Source organism: Neophocaena asiaeorientalis, unplaced genomic scaffold (assembly GCF_003031525.2).
Source record: "Neophocaena asiaeorientalis asiaeorientalis breed wild unplaced genomic scaffold, Neophocaena_asiaeorientalis_V1.1 scaffold89, whole genome shotgun sequence".
In the NCBI taxonomy this organism is placed as follows: Eukaryota; Metazoa; Chordata; class Mammalia; order Artiodactyla; family Phocoenidae; genus Neophocaena; species Neophocaena asiaeorientalis.
In genome coordinates, this window is record NW_020172592.1 from 10,359,338 (window position 1) to 10,378,986 (window position 19,649).

The 19,649-nt window shown below is 37.2% G+C and overlaps 1 protein-coding gene across 1 annotated transcript in view; it reads left to right on the forward strand.

Moving 5' to 3' along the window:
* Positions 1-121: 121 nt before the first annotated feature.
* CACNA2D1 (calcium voltage-gated channel auxiliary subunit alpha2delta 1) overlaps positions 122-19,649 on the forward strand; it is a gene marked incomplete at its 3' end in the record, with an annotated part of 105,384 nt that continues 85,856 nt past the window's right edge. Inside the window, exon 1 of the mRNA XM_024738444.1 lies at positions 122-216. Coding sequence (XP_024594212.1) covers positions 122-216 — 95 coding nt within the window. The remainder of the gene's footprint in view (positions 217-19,649) is intronic.

A 19,649-nucleotide genomic window follows, 5' to 3' on the forward strand; every position in this document is an offset into this window, starting at 1 on the left:
GCGCGCCGGCCCTCAGACGCCCGCGGTCTGGGCTGACCGTGCTCCTTCTCCTCCCGTGGTTTCCAGCACCGGTCCTTCCCCAGGCTGGGAAGGGAGGCGAGATTGATCTTCGATAGCGAAGATGGCTGCTGGCTGCCTGCTGGCCTTGACTCTGACACTTTTCCTATCTTTGCTGATCGGCCCCTCATCTGAGGAGCCGTTTCCTTCGGCCGTCACGTAAGTGCCCGGGCAGGGCGGGGAGTGCGGGCCGAGGGGTGCAGCGGAAGCCCGGCGTGGGCTCCATTCGCGAGTTGAGGGGCTTCTCTGCTCGTGGGGGTGGGCAGTGAGCCGGACTTGGTTCTGGAGAGGCCGAGCGGGAGATGCGCGGAGATGCGCGCTGCTCGCCGCCGGAATGCGCACCGAGCACGCGTCTTGGGAGCCTCGGCGGGGCCGGGCTGTTCTGGGGAACGTCCGCCAACAACTCGCGGCGCCTCAGCCCATCTCTAAAAGGATTCCTTGGACTTAAAAGAGTTTAGGTGTACTGTGGAAAAAGTTTCCAGCCAGATACCCGCTCTCATCAAACCCAGTCCTATAAAAAGTTGTGTTTGGGTTGGGTATTTTGCACATAGGTAACTGCAGGCTGGCCAGGGTAGCGTGGACTTTTCCCGCACTTTCCCCGCACTTGACCTCTGGGATGCTCACTAATTGCTGTGGTATCCAAACTCGTTTGGATCCCAAATTACTGGGTGCGCTCGACAGCCTTCCTGATGAGAGGAGTGCTCGCTTCACGCGGTAGAGGTGCTGTCCACCCCAGGGACTCGCAGGTACCGGGACCGTGCCACCCAACCTCCCTCACCCTCTATTTGAAACATTTAAGTGCCGTTCGACACGCGGTTCCTGTTCTTAGAATGAATAGAACCTATTCTTTGGGGGAGGGACTGAGTGTTTCCAGTCTCCTGCAATTTTCTCTTATTTTTACCATTTCTAAAATAGCTTAAAAAAACCTCGCTGCTGTTCTGGAAATAGAGTGTTTGAAGGTAGCTGTATAGTTACAGGGCAGGAAGGGAATGAAAAATAATAATTCTCTTTTAGGCTGGAAAAAAGACAAAGTCAGTGGCATATATAAATATACACATATTTTTAAATGCGCGGAATAGCCTATCAGGCATTCTGGGAAAGCATTTTTTTTTTGGTTCTTGAAGCTACTTTAAAGCCTCTAAGAGTAGGTAATCGGAAGTGGATGAGTCACTTTAATGAATTTTACATAACAAAAACAAAGCCCAAGGTAGCCTTCCCGGTATTTTTGCTATTGGGAATTATTTGCTGTCCTTTGTTGGCCAAGTGCTGAATAGTGGAGTTTGTGGTGGATACTAACCGTGAATCTTTACCAGCTGAAATCCTGCAGCTATTATTTAAGGTTCAGCTTAAAGTATTTATTACATTAGGTGTCAGTGCAAGAATCTGAAGGATGCACGTTCTAACCCGGCTAAGGGGAATGTCTAATATTTTTGTCATTGATTTACAGTCATGTACATTTTAGATAATCTTCCATAAAAATGATTGCAGATCCTTTTTGTTATGAAGCACGAGGCTAAATGCCATCTGTAGATCTTCCTGTAATTGGCAGGATGTTCCAAGCGGATATTTTGAAAGATGAAAAGAGTAAGAATTACACCGAAGATGCTTCAAAATTATTCACTCTTATTAAGAAATTACACTTCTATATATTTGTTTCTTTAGTCTCTTTGTAGCTTGGCCTGTAAAGCTAGAACTCAAGTGAGTCGCTTGCATTTTGTGTCAAAGAAGTGATGCTTTAAAGCAGTCAGTGTGTTCAGTTTACACATTTTTAAAGTGTTATTTTTAACTGACAATTTACCAATATTTCTCTCATTTGGAGGGAATACTTCATCACACCATTGGGGCAAACTATGACTTTTTAATATACTACAAAATACAACCTTTTATTCCTGAACAGAGCATGCTAAAATATTAATAAAAGAATCCTTGTTGTAAGAAGGACATCTGCAATAAATGTTTTTCTAAAATTAAAATAGCTCAATTTTCATGGTCAGAAATTCACTAAAGACAAGAAAGAAAATAAATAGTGGGCAAAAATAGGACTTAGGAAGCCACAGTTTCTTTTCTTTGAAAGGATTTGAAATTTATTTTTTAACAATGAAAACTTAAGATATTTTCAAATAATATGAAACACTATTTTGTAAAAAAGAGCTTAATAAAAGATTTTGTAGAGCTAAGTCAGTCTCTTTTAGGAAATATTGGCAATGTTTTTGTAAGGCTTATGCATCTTTATTTTTTTGAAAAGTTAGTAACCTGAGGAAAGGAGAAATGAGAGTTGACATTTGTACTTCATGTTGTATTTCTGAGTAAACTTTATGAAATTAAAAAAAATACAGCATTAATTTTATTAAGATGTGGTGCTGTTTACTTTTCTTGCAAGAAAAGAGTTGATGCAGAGAATTTATCAGGATAAATCTCAAATCTTTGGGAAAAATTCCAAGTTCATTAAAAACTCAGTACAAAGATTATAGTGTCACTAAAGGCAAATTATTGTGCTTCTATATATACATTTCTCTGGAAATCATTAGTAAATTCTTTTGGTTTTTTGATCATTTTATTTTTTCCAGAAAAAGTAATGTAAGAATTTTTTATCATCAGAAGAGGAAGAATATGCCATCAACACAGTATAAAATTCATTATGCACTCATGGGAGTGGGACCTGAATTAGAATTAGTAATACAAAGGTTTTTGTTTTTTAGAATGTTTACAATAATATTAAGGGGTTAAGTATTGTAATAAAACGTAAATACCATTCTAAATATTTTCTTTAATTTTCTCTGGTTTAACATACATTCTCATGTAGCATATTCTGAATTAAAATAGTAGTTAAACTGTTCTAAGAGGTAACACTAAAAAAACTGGTTTTTTTTTCGAAGGAAGGAATTTTGATACAATTCTTTTGCTAGGTTAGGTTTTTCTTTTGGCAGTGATTGTTTCAATAAGGTGTGAAACGTGAATATGCCATCTGGTAGCAGCCACCTAGTGCATATTGGTTTGTATATGAGTGGAAAGTACATCATTTTCATGTTATAGTATGCACATGTTATATTGATAGTTTAAAATGTAGTTTTCTAAAGGGAATTCTCCCTTGCTTTAGAAATAGTTTTTTGGCACATATGTGAAAACACTTCTATTTTAAAACTCAGGATAATAAGTATGGTAGCCAGTATTGTAATGTTAATTTAAATCGGTCGCTCCTAATTTTAGAATCTATTTACAAATCCAGTTTTTAAAAAAAGCACATAGTTATAACTACTATTCATGTTAAACTTTTATCTCAGTCGTATCAAAATGCCAATCAGTCCAGAATAATTGGCTGTGAGCCCTTTGGTATATGGGAATTTTAATATATTTAAACTATATAATGGGATAAATATATTAGTAAGAATTACTGGTATCTGTAGGAAATAAGCATAAAATCTCATAAAAGAATAGTACTTTGGGGTTTGACTGCTTAGGATATAAATATTTTTCTATTATTAGACAAATTTACATATAAAGTCTACAGAAAATAAATTCTGTGTCATAACTTTGGAATGGATATCTTTTTCATATGTTAGAAGTGATATAATTATTCTCATTCACATACAACATAGAGAAGGAAATGTGCCTTATGATAAAATATGAGATACAGTATTAAATGTGAAATAATACCTAAAAACAATGAACATTAATAAATCCTTTTCTCAGATCTTTGATTAGTTTTCATCAGCTTAACCACATGACAACATTTATTATTCCACAGGTGTACATTTAAAATATGCAACAGTAGATATATTCTTCCAGACAAGTAGTAACATGATATTAAATTTAGTAATGTTTATACATGGTTATATGGGTAGCTGTTTGGATAGGCATTTGAATGAGCATTAGGCAGACTGAAATGGATACAGTCTAAAAAAACATTTTTGGGAAGGTACAAGAATCTAAGCTTATTATGGTTTATAAAAGGAAATAAAATGTGCCTTTTTTATTTTCCTATGGCTTTCACCAATTTAATTTTAATTTAATAAATACATATAAAATCAGATTCTATCGCAAGTTGTTCATTTTGAAAATAGGTAAAAACTTTACCACTCTCTTTCTTCAAAGAGACCTTGCTTTGTAGACGCCTTTCCAATACTTCTCCAACATTGAAAAAATAACATCATAAAATCCTCTTCCTTCTAGGGTTTACCCATGGTGATGTTTTGCAGAAACATAAATAACACGTGGAAATTATGTATTCAAATTGACTGTTTACATTTAGAAGTATATAGTCATAAGAAATGACAATGCATTTAGGAATTTAAAAAATAATACCAAAAAACATGCCCATAACAAACTGTATTATTTAAATTAATGTGTTCTCTGGAGTATTTCTATATTCAACACATGCACAGAAATTTCTCTTCTTCTTATTTTTCAATACAGATGCAAATATTCAAGAAAGTAATCTGTTCTTCTGAATTCACATCTTGTACCTAATATGTGTCGTCAAACTACTTATAACCTAAAAAGTGGGGATTTAAATGGTTAAAGTGAAATATTTTAGGCATATTGTCCAGTTTGTTGATTTCTTTCAGTGTCTTCCATGTGTGGACATAATCAACTCTGATATGAACATACATAGATAGAAGTTTGGAAAAAAAAATCAGAATTTGTTTCAGTATTTCTGAAGAGTAACATTTTATTGTTATTAAAGTGACAGCCTTCCATCATTTGTAATAAAAGAGATGTCTATCCTAGTAGTTCAAAAAGTATGTAAGCTGCTTACCATGGGGAATGACCTCTGTTCTGTTACATTTATTGCACATCTACCTAAGGCATATGGTATGTATCAGGCACTGTGTCACACTGTGTGAGCGAGTCTTTCTTTTCCTGGACTATTTATGCATAGTACCACAACTGTTCCCTAAGCTTTCATATGGTTGCTTTCCAATAAACTTGGAACTGCACCGAGATAGTCAACCATGTAGCTTACACATGGTTCATGTTTTCTTCTGTGTGCACAAAACCTGGAAATTATTGTGTCAAATTGTTTACAGAGTTTAAGGAAAAATAGTGATTGACTTCAGTGTTAATTGAGATGAAATTGATAGCACTTTGTGAACAATATTGTACTTACCACCTTTTCCTTGAGGGTCCAAAATACGTTAACATTGCATCATTATATAATTTGTCTAGTTTATCTTACTGTAGTATTCTATTTAATAGATAATATTTTATGTGTCTATGTCTTTCTCTATGTATATATATGTGTACACACACGTATTTATTTTTAAACTTCTTCAGGTGTTTTGCTAGGGTAGAAGAACCTGAGTAAGGTAAGGTTGTTAACAAAGGTGCATGCTGAAAGCTCTCTGCCAATCCACAACTGTTTATGGGGAGTAAATCTCATTCAGAATATTTTATAACACCAGCATTTAAGAATAATTTTTTTAAGAGAATCAGATGAGCTATTGAAACTGTTCAGGTCCTGTTGGACAAGTTATTAACATAATTGATGAGTAACAACAGAAACGTGGTTCTAAAGATAGGCTTGCAGTCTGTTAAGCAAAACAAATATGAGGAAGGGACTATCGCATTTGAAGTGTTGGGCTCTTATTAAAAGGTCTTTGCATACTAAGCAGTTTTATTTCTGCCATTTAATTATGGGATATTTTGAAATTTTTAAGAATTAAACATTTGACGTACCATGTTTTAGGATTCAGGGATAGAACTTGCACAGGTTTTAAAATTTTGTTTGTAAAACCTAAACTTTTAGGTTTTTCTTTCTTATAGGCTTTATCTTATTTGTGGTAGTTCAATTCCACTGCTCCTTTAAAATTTGCCATTTATATAGATTCTAACAAGATTATAAACAAGGAAAAGATTGACATTGTGGCCTCAACAAACTGGCACACTTTTATAGTTAATTTCAATAATACAGAATCAGGCTGTTATATATGAAGCAATATTTAAAGTTCTCTTTGAATATGAATGTGGGATATTTCTGGCTAAATGTTATTTTAACATTTGCTTCTGCTGGTTTTTTTTTTTTTTTAACCATATGCTTCTGCTGGATTAAAAAAATTCAGATACATTTTAAATTCTATATCATAAGTGGAAGAACAACTTAAACTAGAAATGATGGCAGTGGAAAATAATGGTGTTGCCCATTTAAAATGATTCAGATTTGGGGATAATCCTACTGTTTATCTGAAGTTCTTGAGTAATTAAAAATTTATTACAAAAAAAAAAATTTATTACAGTAGTCTCCTGGCATATTTTGAAAAATAATTCCTGAATTCTTTTATTCAAATAATTAATTACTAATTCTTCTCTTTCTCTTTCTTACACACACACACACACACACACACACACACACACACAATTACTATTCATCATAGTTTATTATTATTTGTACATAACATCAAGTCAAATGGAGAAAAAGTTTTGGATTGTTTTCCATCAGGTTACCTGTGACCAGACCTCAATTTTGGGTCCTGTGCACTTGAATCTTCACTCACTGTGTCGGGGATCTCTTACTACTAGATTTTTCTCTCTATAGGGAAATTGTTGAGGGATTTTGATGCATAGATAAATCTGAAATACATTATCAACACTTTCACCGAAATTGTTAAACGGCCTAGACTGTTGTTCCTTTGACATTTGCCCACATACTGTGGGGATAATTGGGGAAAGAGTGAAGCGAGCTGTTGAGGTTGTCCTCTGTCAGGCTATATAAAGGGATGGTTAGACATTAATGATGTTTCATTTTGAGGATCAGAGGAGGAATGGCTCAGTAAAATAAATGAGCTTATGCACACTGGGAAAATCTGTTTTAAAAAAATAATCAAGAGGTGTTGTGGTGGTGGGACTTCCCTGGTGGCGCAGTGGTTAAGAATCCACCTGGCAGTGCAGGGGACACGGGTTCGAGCCCTGGTCGGGGAAGATCCCACATGCTGCGGAGCAACTAAGCCCGTGCACCACAGCTACTGAGCCTGCGCTCTAGACCCCAAGTGCCACAGCTACTGAAGCCCGCACGCCTAGAGCTCGTGCTCTGCAACAAGAGAAGCCACTGCAATGACGAGCCTGCACACCGCAAGAAAGACCCAACGTAGCCAAAAATAAACAAATAAATAAGTTTATTAAAAAAAAAAAAGAGGCGTTATGGTGGAGATGCTGTGAGGAATGATGCGTGTGTAAGTGGAGCAGAGGAGCCCTCAGATTTGCAAGGTGCAAAGTTACATTAAAGATGCTAAAGGTTGGCAGTTAGTTATTTTGTTTTGCTTTACTTTATTTTCTTCTTTTTTCCCATTTTCCATGTGAGCTCGATTATCCTGGAAATACTGTTTACTGCACATTGTTTTTAGAGACCTAAATATTCATATATGGAAATTCACCTTAGAAACCAAAGACAGTAAAATGGTCTAGAGCTCAAAAACTAGGAACAATTAAGCGTTCTTATTTTTTATATAACTCTGGGAAAATGGTTCATTGGATAAGAAATATTAGTACCTGGGAAAATGGTTCATTAGATAAGAAATATTAGTATAACACTTTATTAAAACCTTAAATGCTAATAATCAAGAAAGAAATTCCATTAGTAAATTCCATCCCTTAGATTATAAGAAATGAAATAGCTTGCAGGTTCTAGGCTTCTAGGTAGTACACTGAAGACTATTTAGACCTCTAAGTACATAGTACCTCTTACTTTTTAAAAATAGTTTTGATTTATGCTCTTTTAATGTCTCCTGTTTCAAAGATTTTTAGCCTCAAATGTAATTTAATTCAATGATTAATGCAATTATTATTATTCAGAGCAAATTATGTAGTGCACTGAACTACATGCTGAGAATCCACATTGAGGAAGAGAGTCCCCAAGGAAGACATTCCCAACTCCAGGCTGATTGTGAAGCAGTGGAATCTGACAAAGCGTGATCAAGAAAAAGCACATAACGTGGTGAAGAAATACGCCCGGGCTGTTTCGTGTCAGCCATAGGACTCCTGGGTGGGAAGAGATGTTGATGGGACTGAATCGTGAGTCTGAGTCTAGGTGATACAATTTTTGCATCAGAACTTTCTTCCTACGCGACCCAAAGGGGAGTCGGGCATTGTTCACAACACATGGACATTTGTGGTAGCCCAGCTCTGGGTACTCAAATTTGGCTTTCATCCTAAGACTTTTATTTAATTAAAAATAAAATTAATAGGTTTTGAATCATAGTATGTAGAAAATGGATTAAAGAGACAATATTCTAAGCAGGGACAATGGGAGCAGTTAGTAGACTCTTGCAGCATCCCAGAGTGAGAGATGCCCATTGTCTAAAGAGAATAGTGGCAGTGGGAAAGCAAAGCAGGGATGAAACATATTGTAGAGGTAAACATTCAGGTGCTATTGGTTATGGGATTGGGGGAATCAGGAAGAGAGAAGTGTTGGAGATGGCTCCAGGCTCTTTAACAGGTAGATCATGTTATACTGAACTTCCTAGGCTAGACACAGAGGAGGAATAGCAAGTTGGTGGTGGGGTGAAAGTAACATGCTCCCTGTTGGACATTTTGAGTTTGTGGTGTCTCTATAGATGACTATTGGGCCATTGGAAATACGTATCTGAAGCAGATTTGGAGGCGAATTGAGTAACTTTGAAGCCAGAAAATGGGTCCATTCATTCATTTAGCAAATATCTATTTGGTATCTATTATGATAGGCACTGTGAGTTTCAAAAGAAGAGTCTTGATCCTTCATATTGCAGAGAGATTGGATAAGATGAGCCCTTTAAGGAAATCACGAGGTCGTTGCTGATGTGACAGCAGTTTCAGTAGAAGGTTTTGGATGCAAGCATGGTTTCCTTGCCTTGAAGAGTCGGTAGCAGGTGAGAATATGAAGGCAGCAAGTGCAGACTGTTCTTTAAAGGAACTTGACAGTGTGAGGAAAGGGAGAGAGTAGCAAGTTCAGAGGAAGATAGTGTAAGGGATTTGGCGTTCTTTTGTTTTGCTTAGAGAATAGGAGTTAGAATAGGCCATTTGGGATCGCAGGTAGTAGAAAACCATAGGACTGTCTTGAACCAAAAAGGGAAATATTTTTCAGTGATAGTTGGAGCTGGATGGTCGGTCATGGGAGTCAAGGTGAAGGATATGCCAACACCTACAGAAAGGGGGGGTGGAGCTTTTATTAGGATCGTCTCTTGCTCTAGCCTCTGGTTTTCTTTTGTTTGACTCCTTATTCTTCTCTGTCCTCGCAAACGGACTTTATCTGCTTCCTGACCCTCATGTTGTTGAATGCCTGTGAGGGTTTACAATTTCCCTGTTGAAGCTTTCAAACAGTTTGAGACCAGAATCCTAGTCCAAAACACAGCCTCCTAAAGAAAGATACGTTGGTAATTTGAATATGGACCAGATGACCATCTGTAGCTCATTCATTTGAGACCAGGAGATGGGATTTGGAAAAAGGATTTTGGTTGCCTAAGCTTGGGTCACTTCTCATACCCTGGTCCAATCTCATTAAGAGGTATTGCACTGCAACAGGCCAGTTGCTAGTACCATGGATAGAGGAAGAAGCAATTCTTAGAAAAAGGTTCCTGGGCGGCAGGGGAGGTTGTAGAGGCAACTAAGTAAGTGTTAACAGAGGGGAGATTTGAGCATATCAGAGAGAGAAGCCCAAATGGCAGAGAGATGAAAGGGATGGAAGAGGCCATGATTGATGGGTGAACCGAGGCAGCTGAGGAAGGGATCAAGACAAAAAACAGTGTCTTACAAAGTAACTTTTGAAATATGAAACAGCCTTGAGAATTAAAGCAGATGGTTGGAATATAGGATAGATACACTTTTAATTTACTGGGAGATGTTTTTGGAGGAATGTTCCAAGTTATATATTCCATGCTCAAGAAGGAATGACATGATTCAGAAATGTAATAAATGCACATTAGTAATGTTCATATTTTGAGATGTACAGACCAGAGTTTTTCTTCATTTGGTAGTAAGTAACAAGGCTCTAGTGCATCACTATATTTCCTTTGGACACAGCAACGTTTGGTTCTCTTTTGTCTTTCTCTTTTCTTTCCTTTTTTAAAATAGAGATTGGCATCTTGAAGACCCATGTAGTTTTGCAAAATGTCATTAGATTTAATAAGTGTATGTGCTTATGATAGTAAGATGTTACAGGAGTATCAAGCAAAAGAAAACAAAAAAAGAACAAATAGTTCTTGATTTTGGCAATTTAGCCTGAATCACTTATTAATTTTTTGGCAGATAGGGGTGACTTATGGCCCTACTTTGTCCGTGCTTCTCCCCGCCGCCCCCCACCTGCCCAAACCCCATGTCCATTCTTTAGCAGAGGGCAGAAATTTGAATTGAAACAGATCCTTGTAAGAAAAACCCAAACAGTATAATGAATTTGATAAGACAACAAACCACTGACAAATATTCCTGCAAAGCATGTCCCTGGTCAACCCTTACAGAGGCATCTCAGGTCTCCTGAAGGTCTGAAAATCACTGGCAGCTGCCATCACAGCAGTTCCTTGAGTTTCCAAGATGACTGAATGAACGGTTAGGATTGCAAATGCCGGCAGATCTAAGAATCAGTCTTGATCTCATTGGTCCCAGTGCAGTGTGGAAAAACCACCCTTGTGGTCTGTAACAAGAGATGAGGAGAGTTAGGGTGGGTATTTATTTCCATTTTGTGACTGCTCTTTTTTCTCTTCCATAGCTATTCACAGTTTGCTTGAGTTAATTTTGATGTCTCTACCCACAGAAAGTCTGGACGCTAATAATTACAGCTATCTTTCAATTATTGTTATATTGCTTTCTAACATATTTGAGCTCCTGAATGTGAGGCACTGTGAATTAATACTCTGCATGTTTTTTAATCCATCCAACCTTTAAGTCAGTCCCTTAAGATAAGTATTATCCCTGTTTTATAGATAAGGAAGGTTAAGTTTTGAGTATGAAGGACTTTTCTGAGTTTTTTTTAGGAAAAAATTTGACCCCAAGCAGCTTGATTCTACAGTCCTACACTTAGCTGCTGTACTTTGCTGCCCTTACATGGCAGGAGCCTGGATTTCTTTGCACCCATCATCTTACCTGCTCCAGTTGTGGCTGGCTGCATATTCTAGCAATGCGGCCAAGAGGGTAAAGGAGTCAGTGTAAAGTAGAGCAGACTTAACACTAAGTCCAACTTCTCCATCTGCAGAACAAGGGTAATATTGACCTAATCCTGAATCACAGTATTATATCATGGGGATCAAGTGAATGGATGCATGGGGAATCTTGAAGGACTGTTTAATGGCCTGGCTTTATTATTTGTACCACGTGTGATTTTTCTGTCTTCAAGGGATCATGAATTGATGACTGAGGGTTAGTGAGCTAGATTACTGTGCTAACATATCATTTGGTCTGTTGTTTTCTTTCAGAAAAACCTGAAATGAATGGGAAAAGGGATGCTTATTAGCAGGCCTTAAAAATGTTTCTTCTTAAAAAGTTGTGTAGCCTTTAATCATAAAGAGGAAATGAAAAGAGATGCAGTGGACTAGAGTGAGTGAAGTGTTCTGTCTCTAGGTTCAGGACGCAACCTATATCTTAAAAGGGACCACGAAGCAAACAGGACCACAAAGGATTTGATGTGCTTCGTCCTGACATTTCAGCCAGCACCTGTTGTATGAGATCTGTGCCACAGGAGATTGAGTCTATTTTTAAAAGTCACAACTTTGCCACTGATAGCCTCTCATTGTCAAAGATGGAAGTTTTCAGCTTCAAGACAGAATATTTGAAAGTGAATAAAGCAAGCTATCCACGATGTTTACAGAAATGATTTCAGACAACCCTGCAAATTGAGCGAGCACAGAATAGTAAAATTGAGACCAGTTGCATTTTTAGTAACGAACACAGAAGTCAGAAAAAAAATCTGCCGAGAGCATACTGAGAAAGGCCAATTTTCGTTTGACTCATCCAATTGATGATTAGTTACACTCATTGAACCCTACTCCTTCACTTTATAATATAAATGGAGTTTAGCCTTTCACGAACACTGTTCTCTTATTGGTAGAAATAAAACGGTTAAATGGAATTTCTGCTGCACATTTTTAATTGATTCGTGGAGGGAAGAGATGTTTTAGATGAAACTTTACATTAATACCAATGATTAATGAGTACAACTTGATGATAACCATTGAAGCAGCAAGTTTTCAAGTGCCAGGAACCTGCCTTTTTATGGCAGTCATTTTGACATTTGTTACAGAAAGGAATGTAAAATTCTTACGACGTCTGTCACTTTAAAAATACCAACCCTTCTTTGCCATAACATTACATTAGAATTGACTTAAACTTGCATCTGTGAAAATGTTAGGAGAGACAAACAAATGGGCCATGTGAAGCCTCAGGAGGATGGGCACAATGGGGTGTGTGCAGATTGCTCTAAATTAAACATGTAGAATGCTTGGTTGTTTCTCAAAACACCTGATTTTCCTGTCGATATAAATGTAGAAAACCGAATTAATTTTCATGAGGTGAAATTTTATTGTGCATGTATAGCTGAGTTCCCAGGGGGTTTGATACATGGTATTAAGGTCGGCTGGTGAGTAATTGTTTAAAATTTATATTAATACTCGATGGTGATAAATAAACATAGGGGAATGGCAACTCATCACAGTGCAAACCATGCCTGATAATTAGATGAGGTCATTCATCTCCTTAAATTATCAGAGGTGACACAACCTGTCTGTGTGGTGTCTAAAAGCCAGCTGAGTCCCTGGGTGTAAATGACCGTGACAGAGGGGCAGTTTGAGGGTTGCAAGCTTTGGATTTGGTCCTACCCCTTCTGTTGTTTTCCATAAGTGAAGTAGATTTGCCCCTGAGAGTCTGCTTTTATAATATACACAGGGATCTAAAACCTGAGTTTAATAGGCTGCTCAGTATTTGTTTTTCAATTTTATTTTTATGTTTCTGTACCCCTGCCTTAATTACAAGCAAACACATTATTTATATATATATATATATATATATATATATATAACTGTATAACTATAACTAAATATATGTGTGTGTATGTATATATATACACATATACACAAACACGTAACGTATGAATATTAGATGTTGGTTCCATGCTGAGTGTCAGTGAAGCTGCGTTCCTGTAGGTGACTATCGAGTACTTCTAAATTCTAAAAAGTGACCATTTATGGTGTGGTTGCAGCCTTTCCAAGTTTTGTCATCTGAACCACAGAACACAGATAATGGTTTGAGTGACGATTTTTTCAGTTCTCTGAAAAACGGTTCATGGCTAGTACCATTCTAGAGGCATAGAGGAGAACTTAATAATGGATGGTTTTGAACATTAGGGCTTAATTCCCTCTTGGAATTTGCCTGGTTGGTTAATAATGTGGGTTCAAAGCTCAGTTCTACCATTTATTAGCTGGGTAACTTGAACAAGTTAACTCTTTCATGGCTAAAACTTCATCAGGTTGTTGTGAGAATTAAGAATGTTAAATCATACGAAGCACAGCACATGGAAAGTACTGGATAAATATAATTTGATTAGAAGCAGGAGAATTTGGTGGAGTCAGGTGACTTGAGTTCCGGTTTGCCTCCACCACTAACTAGGTGTGGGACCTACCTAGGTAACATCTTGTGAGGAACAATTCCTGGCTTTAGCACCTTCTATAATTGCTCACCGCCCAACCATTTCCTAACAACTAGGTCTTAGTTGTCACGTGTCTGTTCAGCATAAACGAGATGTTTCTTGGTACCCGAGTACTCCACTGCCTTTGAGGGTGCCTCTGAAAAGGTCCCACCCCCAGCCCTCACATTTTAGTCTTCTCTCTCACAGTCTTTCTGAAAGCAAAAGTGCTAAAGTTCGATGTTTTCCTTCCTTTTTAATACTCTGTGCTCTCCCCAGTTGTACTCAAGCATTTTATGGTACCAGACTCCTTTCTTTGTCTGTTTGAAGGGCCCGTTAAGAAATATATGAGGAAGTCAGTGACCTTGCATTCTTGTGTGCAGAGAAATAATGTTAGTGGCCTGTTGTCATGTGAGATCTTGATTCTGTGAAATAGGCCCTAGATGTTCTCATCTGACAGTATATTTCTAGCACTTGTTGCAAACTGTCTGAAAATGGTAACTTTTAAATATCAGCATATAATAGTGATACTTGTGTAACATAGAATGGTGCTTTCTTTTTCTTTTAAGATGAGCAAAAGACACATAATCCTATCTTACCCAAGGAATAAATGAATATTATGAAGTGTTTTTAGAAGCGTATAAATCAATTATATTGTACTGTTTAAAATACTTTTTCAAGGAGAATTAATATTAGGGCTCATTATGCATCTTTTTAAAAAAATTTATTTTATTTATTTATTGTTGGCTGCATTGGGTCTTTTTTGCTGTGTGTGGGCTTTCTCTAGTTACGGCAAGCGGGGGCTACTCTTCATTGTGGTGCTCTGGCTTCTCGTTGCGGTGGCTTCTCTTGTTGCGGAGCTCAGGCTCTAGGTGCACGGGCTTCAGTAGTTGTGGCACACAGGCTCAGTAGTTGTGGCTCACGGGCTCTAGAGCGCAGGCTCAGTAGCTGTGGTGCACAGGCTTAGTTACTCTGCAGCATGTGGGATCTTCCCGGACCAGGGCTTGAACCCATGACCCCTGCATTGGCAGGTGGATTCTTAACCACTGCGCCACCAGGGAAGCCCTCATGCATCTTAAAGTTTGGAAGAGGTATGTGTGCAGAATCACATTAAGTATGGCCTTTCCTTCTGCCCAGTTAGTTAGCTTTCCTCCTAGTAAGGTAATTCCTAAATGAGAGAAGTTAGAGAAACAGCTAAATCCTTAAGATTGATGCAAAAAAGATGTGGATCAGACTAAATGAAAGAGATTGAAGACTGACCGTGATCACTGGTTTAAAGTACAGTGAATGAAACAAATGAGACAGAATCTTCATAAGTGCATCTTATATGAAGACTGAGAGAGAAAACGAATTTAGAATTCAGTAATCTAGACTCACTTATTTTAGTTTGGTGTTTTCTACACTGTGTAATGTATTGCCACAAACCCAGTTGTTTCAAACAACGGACATTTCTTTTCTCACAGTTGCCACAGTGACGAGTCCAGCCAGGGCTTCGCTGGTTCCTTTCCTCAAAGTCTCATAAGGTTGCAGTGAGGTGTTGACTGGCCTGTGTTCCTTTCCAGGGCTACTTTTCTGCTCCTCTTTCAAGCTTTGGTGGTTGTGGACACTTACTTGTGGTTGTAGGACTACCTCCCCTTTCCTGTTTGTTCTCAGCTCCTAAAGGCCCCTCACTCCCTTCCCACATGGCCCTCTCAAAGGTCTTCTCACAACATGGCAGTTTACTCTTTCAAGGCCAGCGGGAAGATCTCTCTTTTCAGAAAGGGGGCCCAGTCCCTCTTTTAAGGACCTTCAGTTAGTTAAGTTAGACCATCTGCGATAATCTTTCTTTTGATTAACTCAGAATCAAGTGATTTGGGATCTTACTTACATCTACAGAATCCCTTCACCTTAGTCATATAACAGAACAGTCATGGGAGTGACAACTCTTCCTGACCCCAGCTCCCAGCCCCCCTCCAGTAGAGTAGATGATGCATGGGAGCCATCTTAGAATTCTTCCTCCCTTGGGTTTTATTATTAGACAACCATCCTAAAGACACCAACAACTAGAAAATGGGAATACTCACTCCTTTTGACTTTAGATGTTCACAAACTTTGGAGATCCTTGGAAGCAGTCAGATGACTATCTTCCTTTTTGCCTCAGGCAAAGTGTGATTTGCCACATTGGTGCCGATCCATCCTGTCAGGAGTCAGGAAAGTAAATCCCAAAAGTTCATTAACTACTTATTACTAGTGTTGTCATAATTAGTTAGCTGAACGTTCCCCCCTCTACAAAGAAAAGAATTCTCTGTGGTATGGTTTAAGCCAGTTTACACAGTTGTTGTTAATAAATATGTAGAAAAATTGTAAGACAGTGCCTTTGAAATGTAAAGGATTAAGTTAACTCTAAATTAAGGTGTATACTTCGTGAAATCTTGGGTCTCTCCTTAAATTGTGTGCATTTCCCTGCCTGTATAAACTAGTGATTCTGTAAAATCCTAACCAGCATCTGTTTTTGCTTATATGTATCTTTCTGGACTGGTCACGTTCTCTGGCTAATGCTCCAGTTATAAAGTATTAATGCAGGAATGTTCATATGTAACTGAAAGCATCCGTATGTGATTTCTCCTCTTCACTGACTGGATTTTGGTGAATAGTTATGATATGACTTCTGCTTTTCAAAGCAGATGCTTTGAAAGATGCTTCTTCACAATACCTTAAGTACTGGGTACTAAGTAAGTTTACCTAAAAAGGGCCCCTCTTTTCTTGCATACAGGCGCTCCCTTGCTCTGCACTATGCATACCTAGTCATTTCATTTTGGAAGTACAGCTGATTCTCTGATTTGTTCAGGATTTATCTTGTTATACCTCTAGCACTAATTAATTTGCTAACACCAGGGGATTCTGGCCAGAGTAATTATCTATCTAATTCAGTGCTTTTCACACTAACTGTCCTAAAGGAACAGAGTTTACTATTTGTAAATTTCATATTCATTGCAAATGTGTATTTTTGTAGAATACTACAATGAAAATCAGTTAGTAGAAAAATGAAAATAAAAAAGATATGAACCGTTGTTTTTAAATAATTAGATTCAATAGTCATAACATTACTTCTTCAAACTGTTATAATGTGTCTAAACACCCTCCATTTCTGTGCTTTCCTTGAGCTAGATTTGCAGAGCATAATCTGAGTATCTCTAGTTTAATTGATTTGGCTGTTTAAGGTAACTAAATGACTGTTTTCAGTTTAAAGTGGCATGTAAAAACACCTAAAATTGAAGATTTTCACATTGAATGAATTTTTTAAATGATGTGTCCCACTTTAATGCTTGCCTTTTATTTTGGCTATTAGATAGCTATGACTTTTTTCATCAAAGTAATCATAATAATTTGGCTCAAAAGGAGCTGCCGATTTCACATCATTAAATGCTGTAGTTCCTTACTGGAATTTTATGTTCTTCACAAGCAAATTTATTTGACTTTTAATGTACTCTCTTTAGAACATTTACTATTTGCAATGGGTCCAAGCATTTGCTGTCAGCAAAGCAAATATTTTGGTACTGTAATAAAGTTAAAGGCTGCATACCCTTTTTAGGACCAGTTCAATAAATCAGGACTCATGTGAAGGTAGCTATTATTCCCTTTTGATGGATTATGGGATTACTTGGATGTATTCAAGAAACAGATGGATACAAAATTTTTACTCCACAAAAATTTTATGTCCTAGTGTCAAGATGAAAACACCATAAAACATTCCTGGGGCAGGTTGAGGTTTTTGTTTTTGTTTTTTTCCCCCACTTTGTTTTTTTAAAAATTATCTGTATAAGACGTACTTGGTCTACGAGGCTGAGGCTTTGTAAAAATCTCCACCTATATCTCAGATCTCAGAGTGTCTGCCAAAGTATAAAAGTATAAACTTTCTCACTGTATTGAAACACATCCAGAATCAAACATAACGATTCTTGCAAAAGGCAATTAAAAGATTTTTTCAAAGAATGGAATGTGCCATTTACCTTCGGTTCAAATGTTCACTTAGTAAGTAGAGTGAATTGCAGAACTTTTTCATTTTGTAGAGTCCACTTTCTCCTTCAGCATCTGTTCACTTTGAAGTTGAAATGTATTAAAAAAAACTTGACTTTTTTGGACGAAGAATATTTTTATTTTCTGTTGGTTCGATGAGAGATTTTTCTGACCGTCTGTTGCCAAAGATGTTCTTAAATTGCATGTAGGATTTTACCTAACAAAACTGAGGCATATTAAATTATATCAATAGACTGGTTCAACAAGATTATCTGCTCTTTATTTTATGCTTTTTCCATGCAGTACTTCTGAGTAATATCTGTCTATATACACTTATTCCTGAACGATTGTCTCATGGATTTTTATAGAGTTTTTCCAGACTGTTGAGATAAACTAGTTTCCTAAAAAATCAGAATTATATGTTTTAAGAATCTCTTGAAGGGTTCTAACTCTGTTCTTTAGTGGGTCACTTAAAACAAACCAAATTAAATTAGATCTTTTTATAAAGATGCTGCATCTTCCAGCTAATAGGATGTCAGGTCAAGAACAATACCAATCTTAACAGTGCTAGACACACTCTTGCTAAACTTCTCAGAACAGCTGTCCCTTTTAAGTGACTTTCAGGATAAGCTCACAAAAAGTACCTTGTTGACAAATTTTCTTCTAACTTCATGGATTGTACGTAGTAAAAATTATAGCTGTTTCTATGTCGTTTGAAGAAAGATTTAAGAAAGAGAATGTTCAGTTTAGCACATTACAAAGGCCATGATTCTAAGAAATCAGCTGAAATCTTACCAATGGAAATTATCCAACACCTTGGTACCCATTATAGTTAATTATTGCAATAAAATATTATTACATTTTATGTGCATATCATTTAAAATATCTTGGCAAGATGACCCTCATACATGAATATTTTAATGTAATTTAATATATTTGCAATTTGGCCAAAATTAGGGTGAGAATTTAGAGCCAGATGTCATTGTCTTATAAATGTCACATCTGAAAATAAAGTATTATCTTTTTTGTGAACAGCTTTGGTTAGGAGTTAGTTAGGCCTGTTTCTCAGAGCTACAAGGAAAAACAGTAAGGGAAAATAGAAGGTTAAAGACTGTATGACGTAAAATGGAAGGTTAAAGACTGTATGACGTATAAAGGAAGGTTAAAGACTGTATGACGAAAAATAGATAACTAATGAGAGCCTACTGCTGAGCACAGGGAACCCTGCTCAGTGATCTGTGGTGACCTAAATGGGAAGGAAATCTAGAAAAGAGTGGATACGTATAACTGATCCACTTTACACAGCAGAAACTAACACAGCATTGTAAAGCAACTATACTCCAATAAAAACTAATTAAAAAAAAAGATCTCAGAGAGAAAAAAAAGACTATATGAAAAAGGCAACCAAAACCTTGCTGCTTCGTGGAATTTTTTTTTTTTTTTTTTTTTAATCTGTGAGGTTATTCTTTTGACCTTAGGTGGTCCGGAAATGCAAGTCTCTGCATGGTTCTTCCTCTTCCCTGAGCATCCCCAGTTTTTAATTAGATTGCGAATTAAGGCACACCCATGCATACATGATCTGATTAAATCTGAGCCAGCCCTATCTCCAGGTGAGCGTCCTAGAATTGACATGGCATCATATTTAGTGGTATTAGAGGCAGTCACCAACTGTGGCTTTGTGTTCATCTTTGTGTTCATCTCCCTCTCTTTCCCTATCCCTCTACCACTGTATTTACTCCCTTCCTGATGGAACAGGTATACATAAGCTCTTCCTTGGTTTTATGTTCCATCCATGATTTGAGACCCCTCCCCACTTAAAAAAAAAATTCAAAGGACCTCTCATTTCCCAAACCCTTAGATAAACAGAATCTCCCTAGAAATGTCATTTTAAAGAGAGTTTATTAGCACTGATAAATCCTGAATACGTAGACCATATAAATGCAAACCATAGTTTTCGAGAGGATTTTTCTGTAGTTCTCTTTAGACTCTGTGATTGCAGCTGCCAAACACTGTGTCAGAAGAA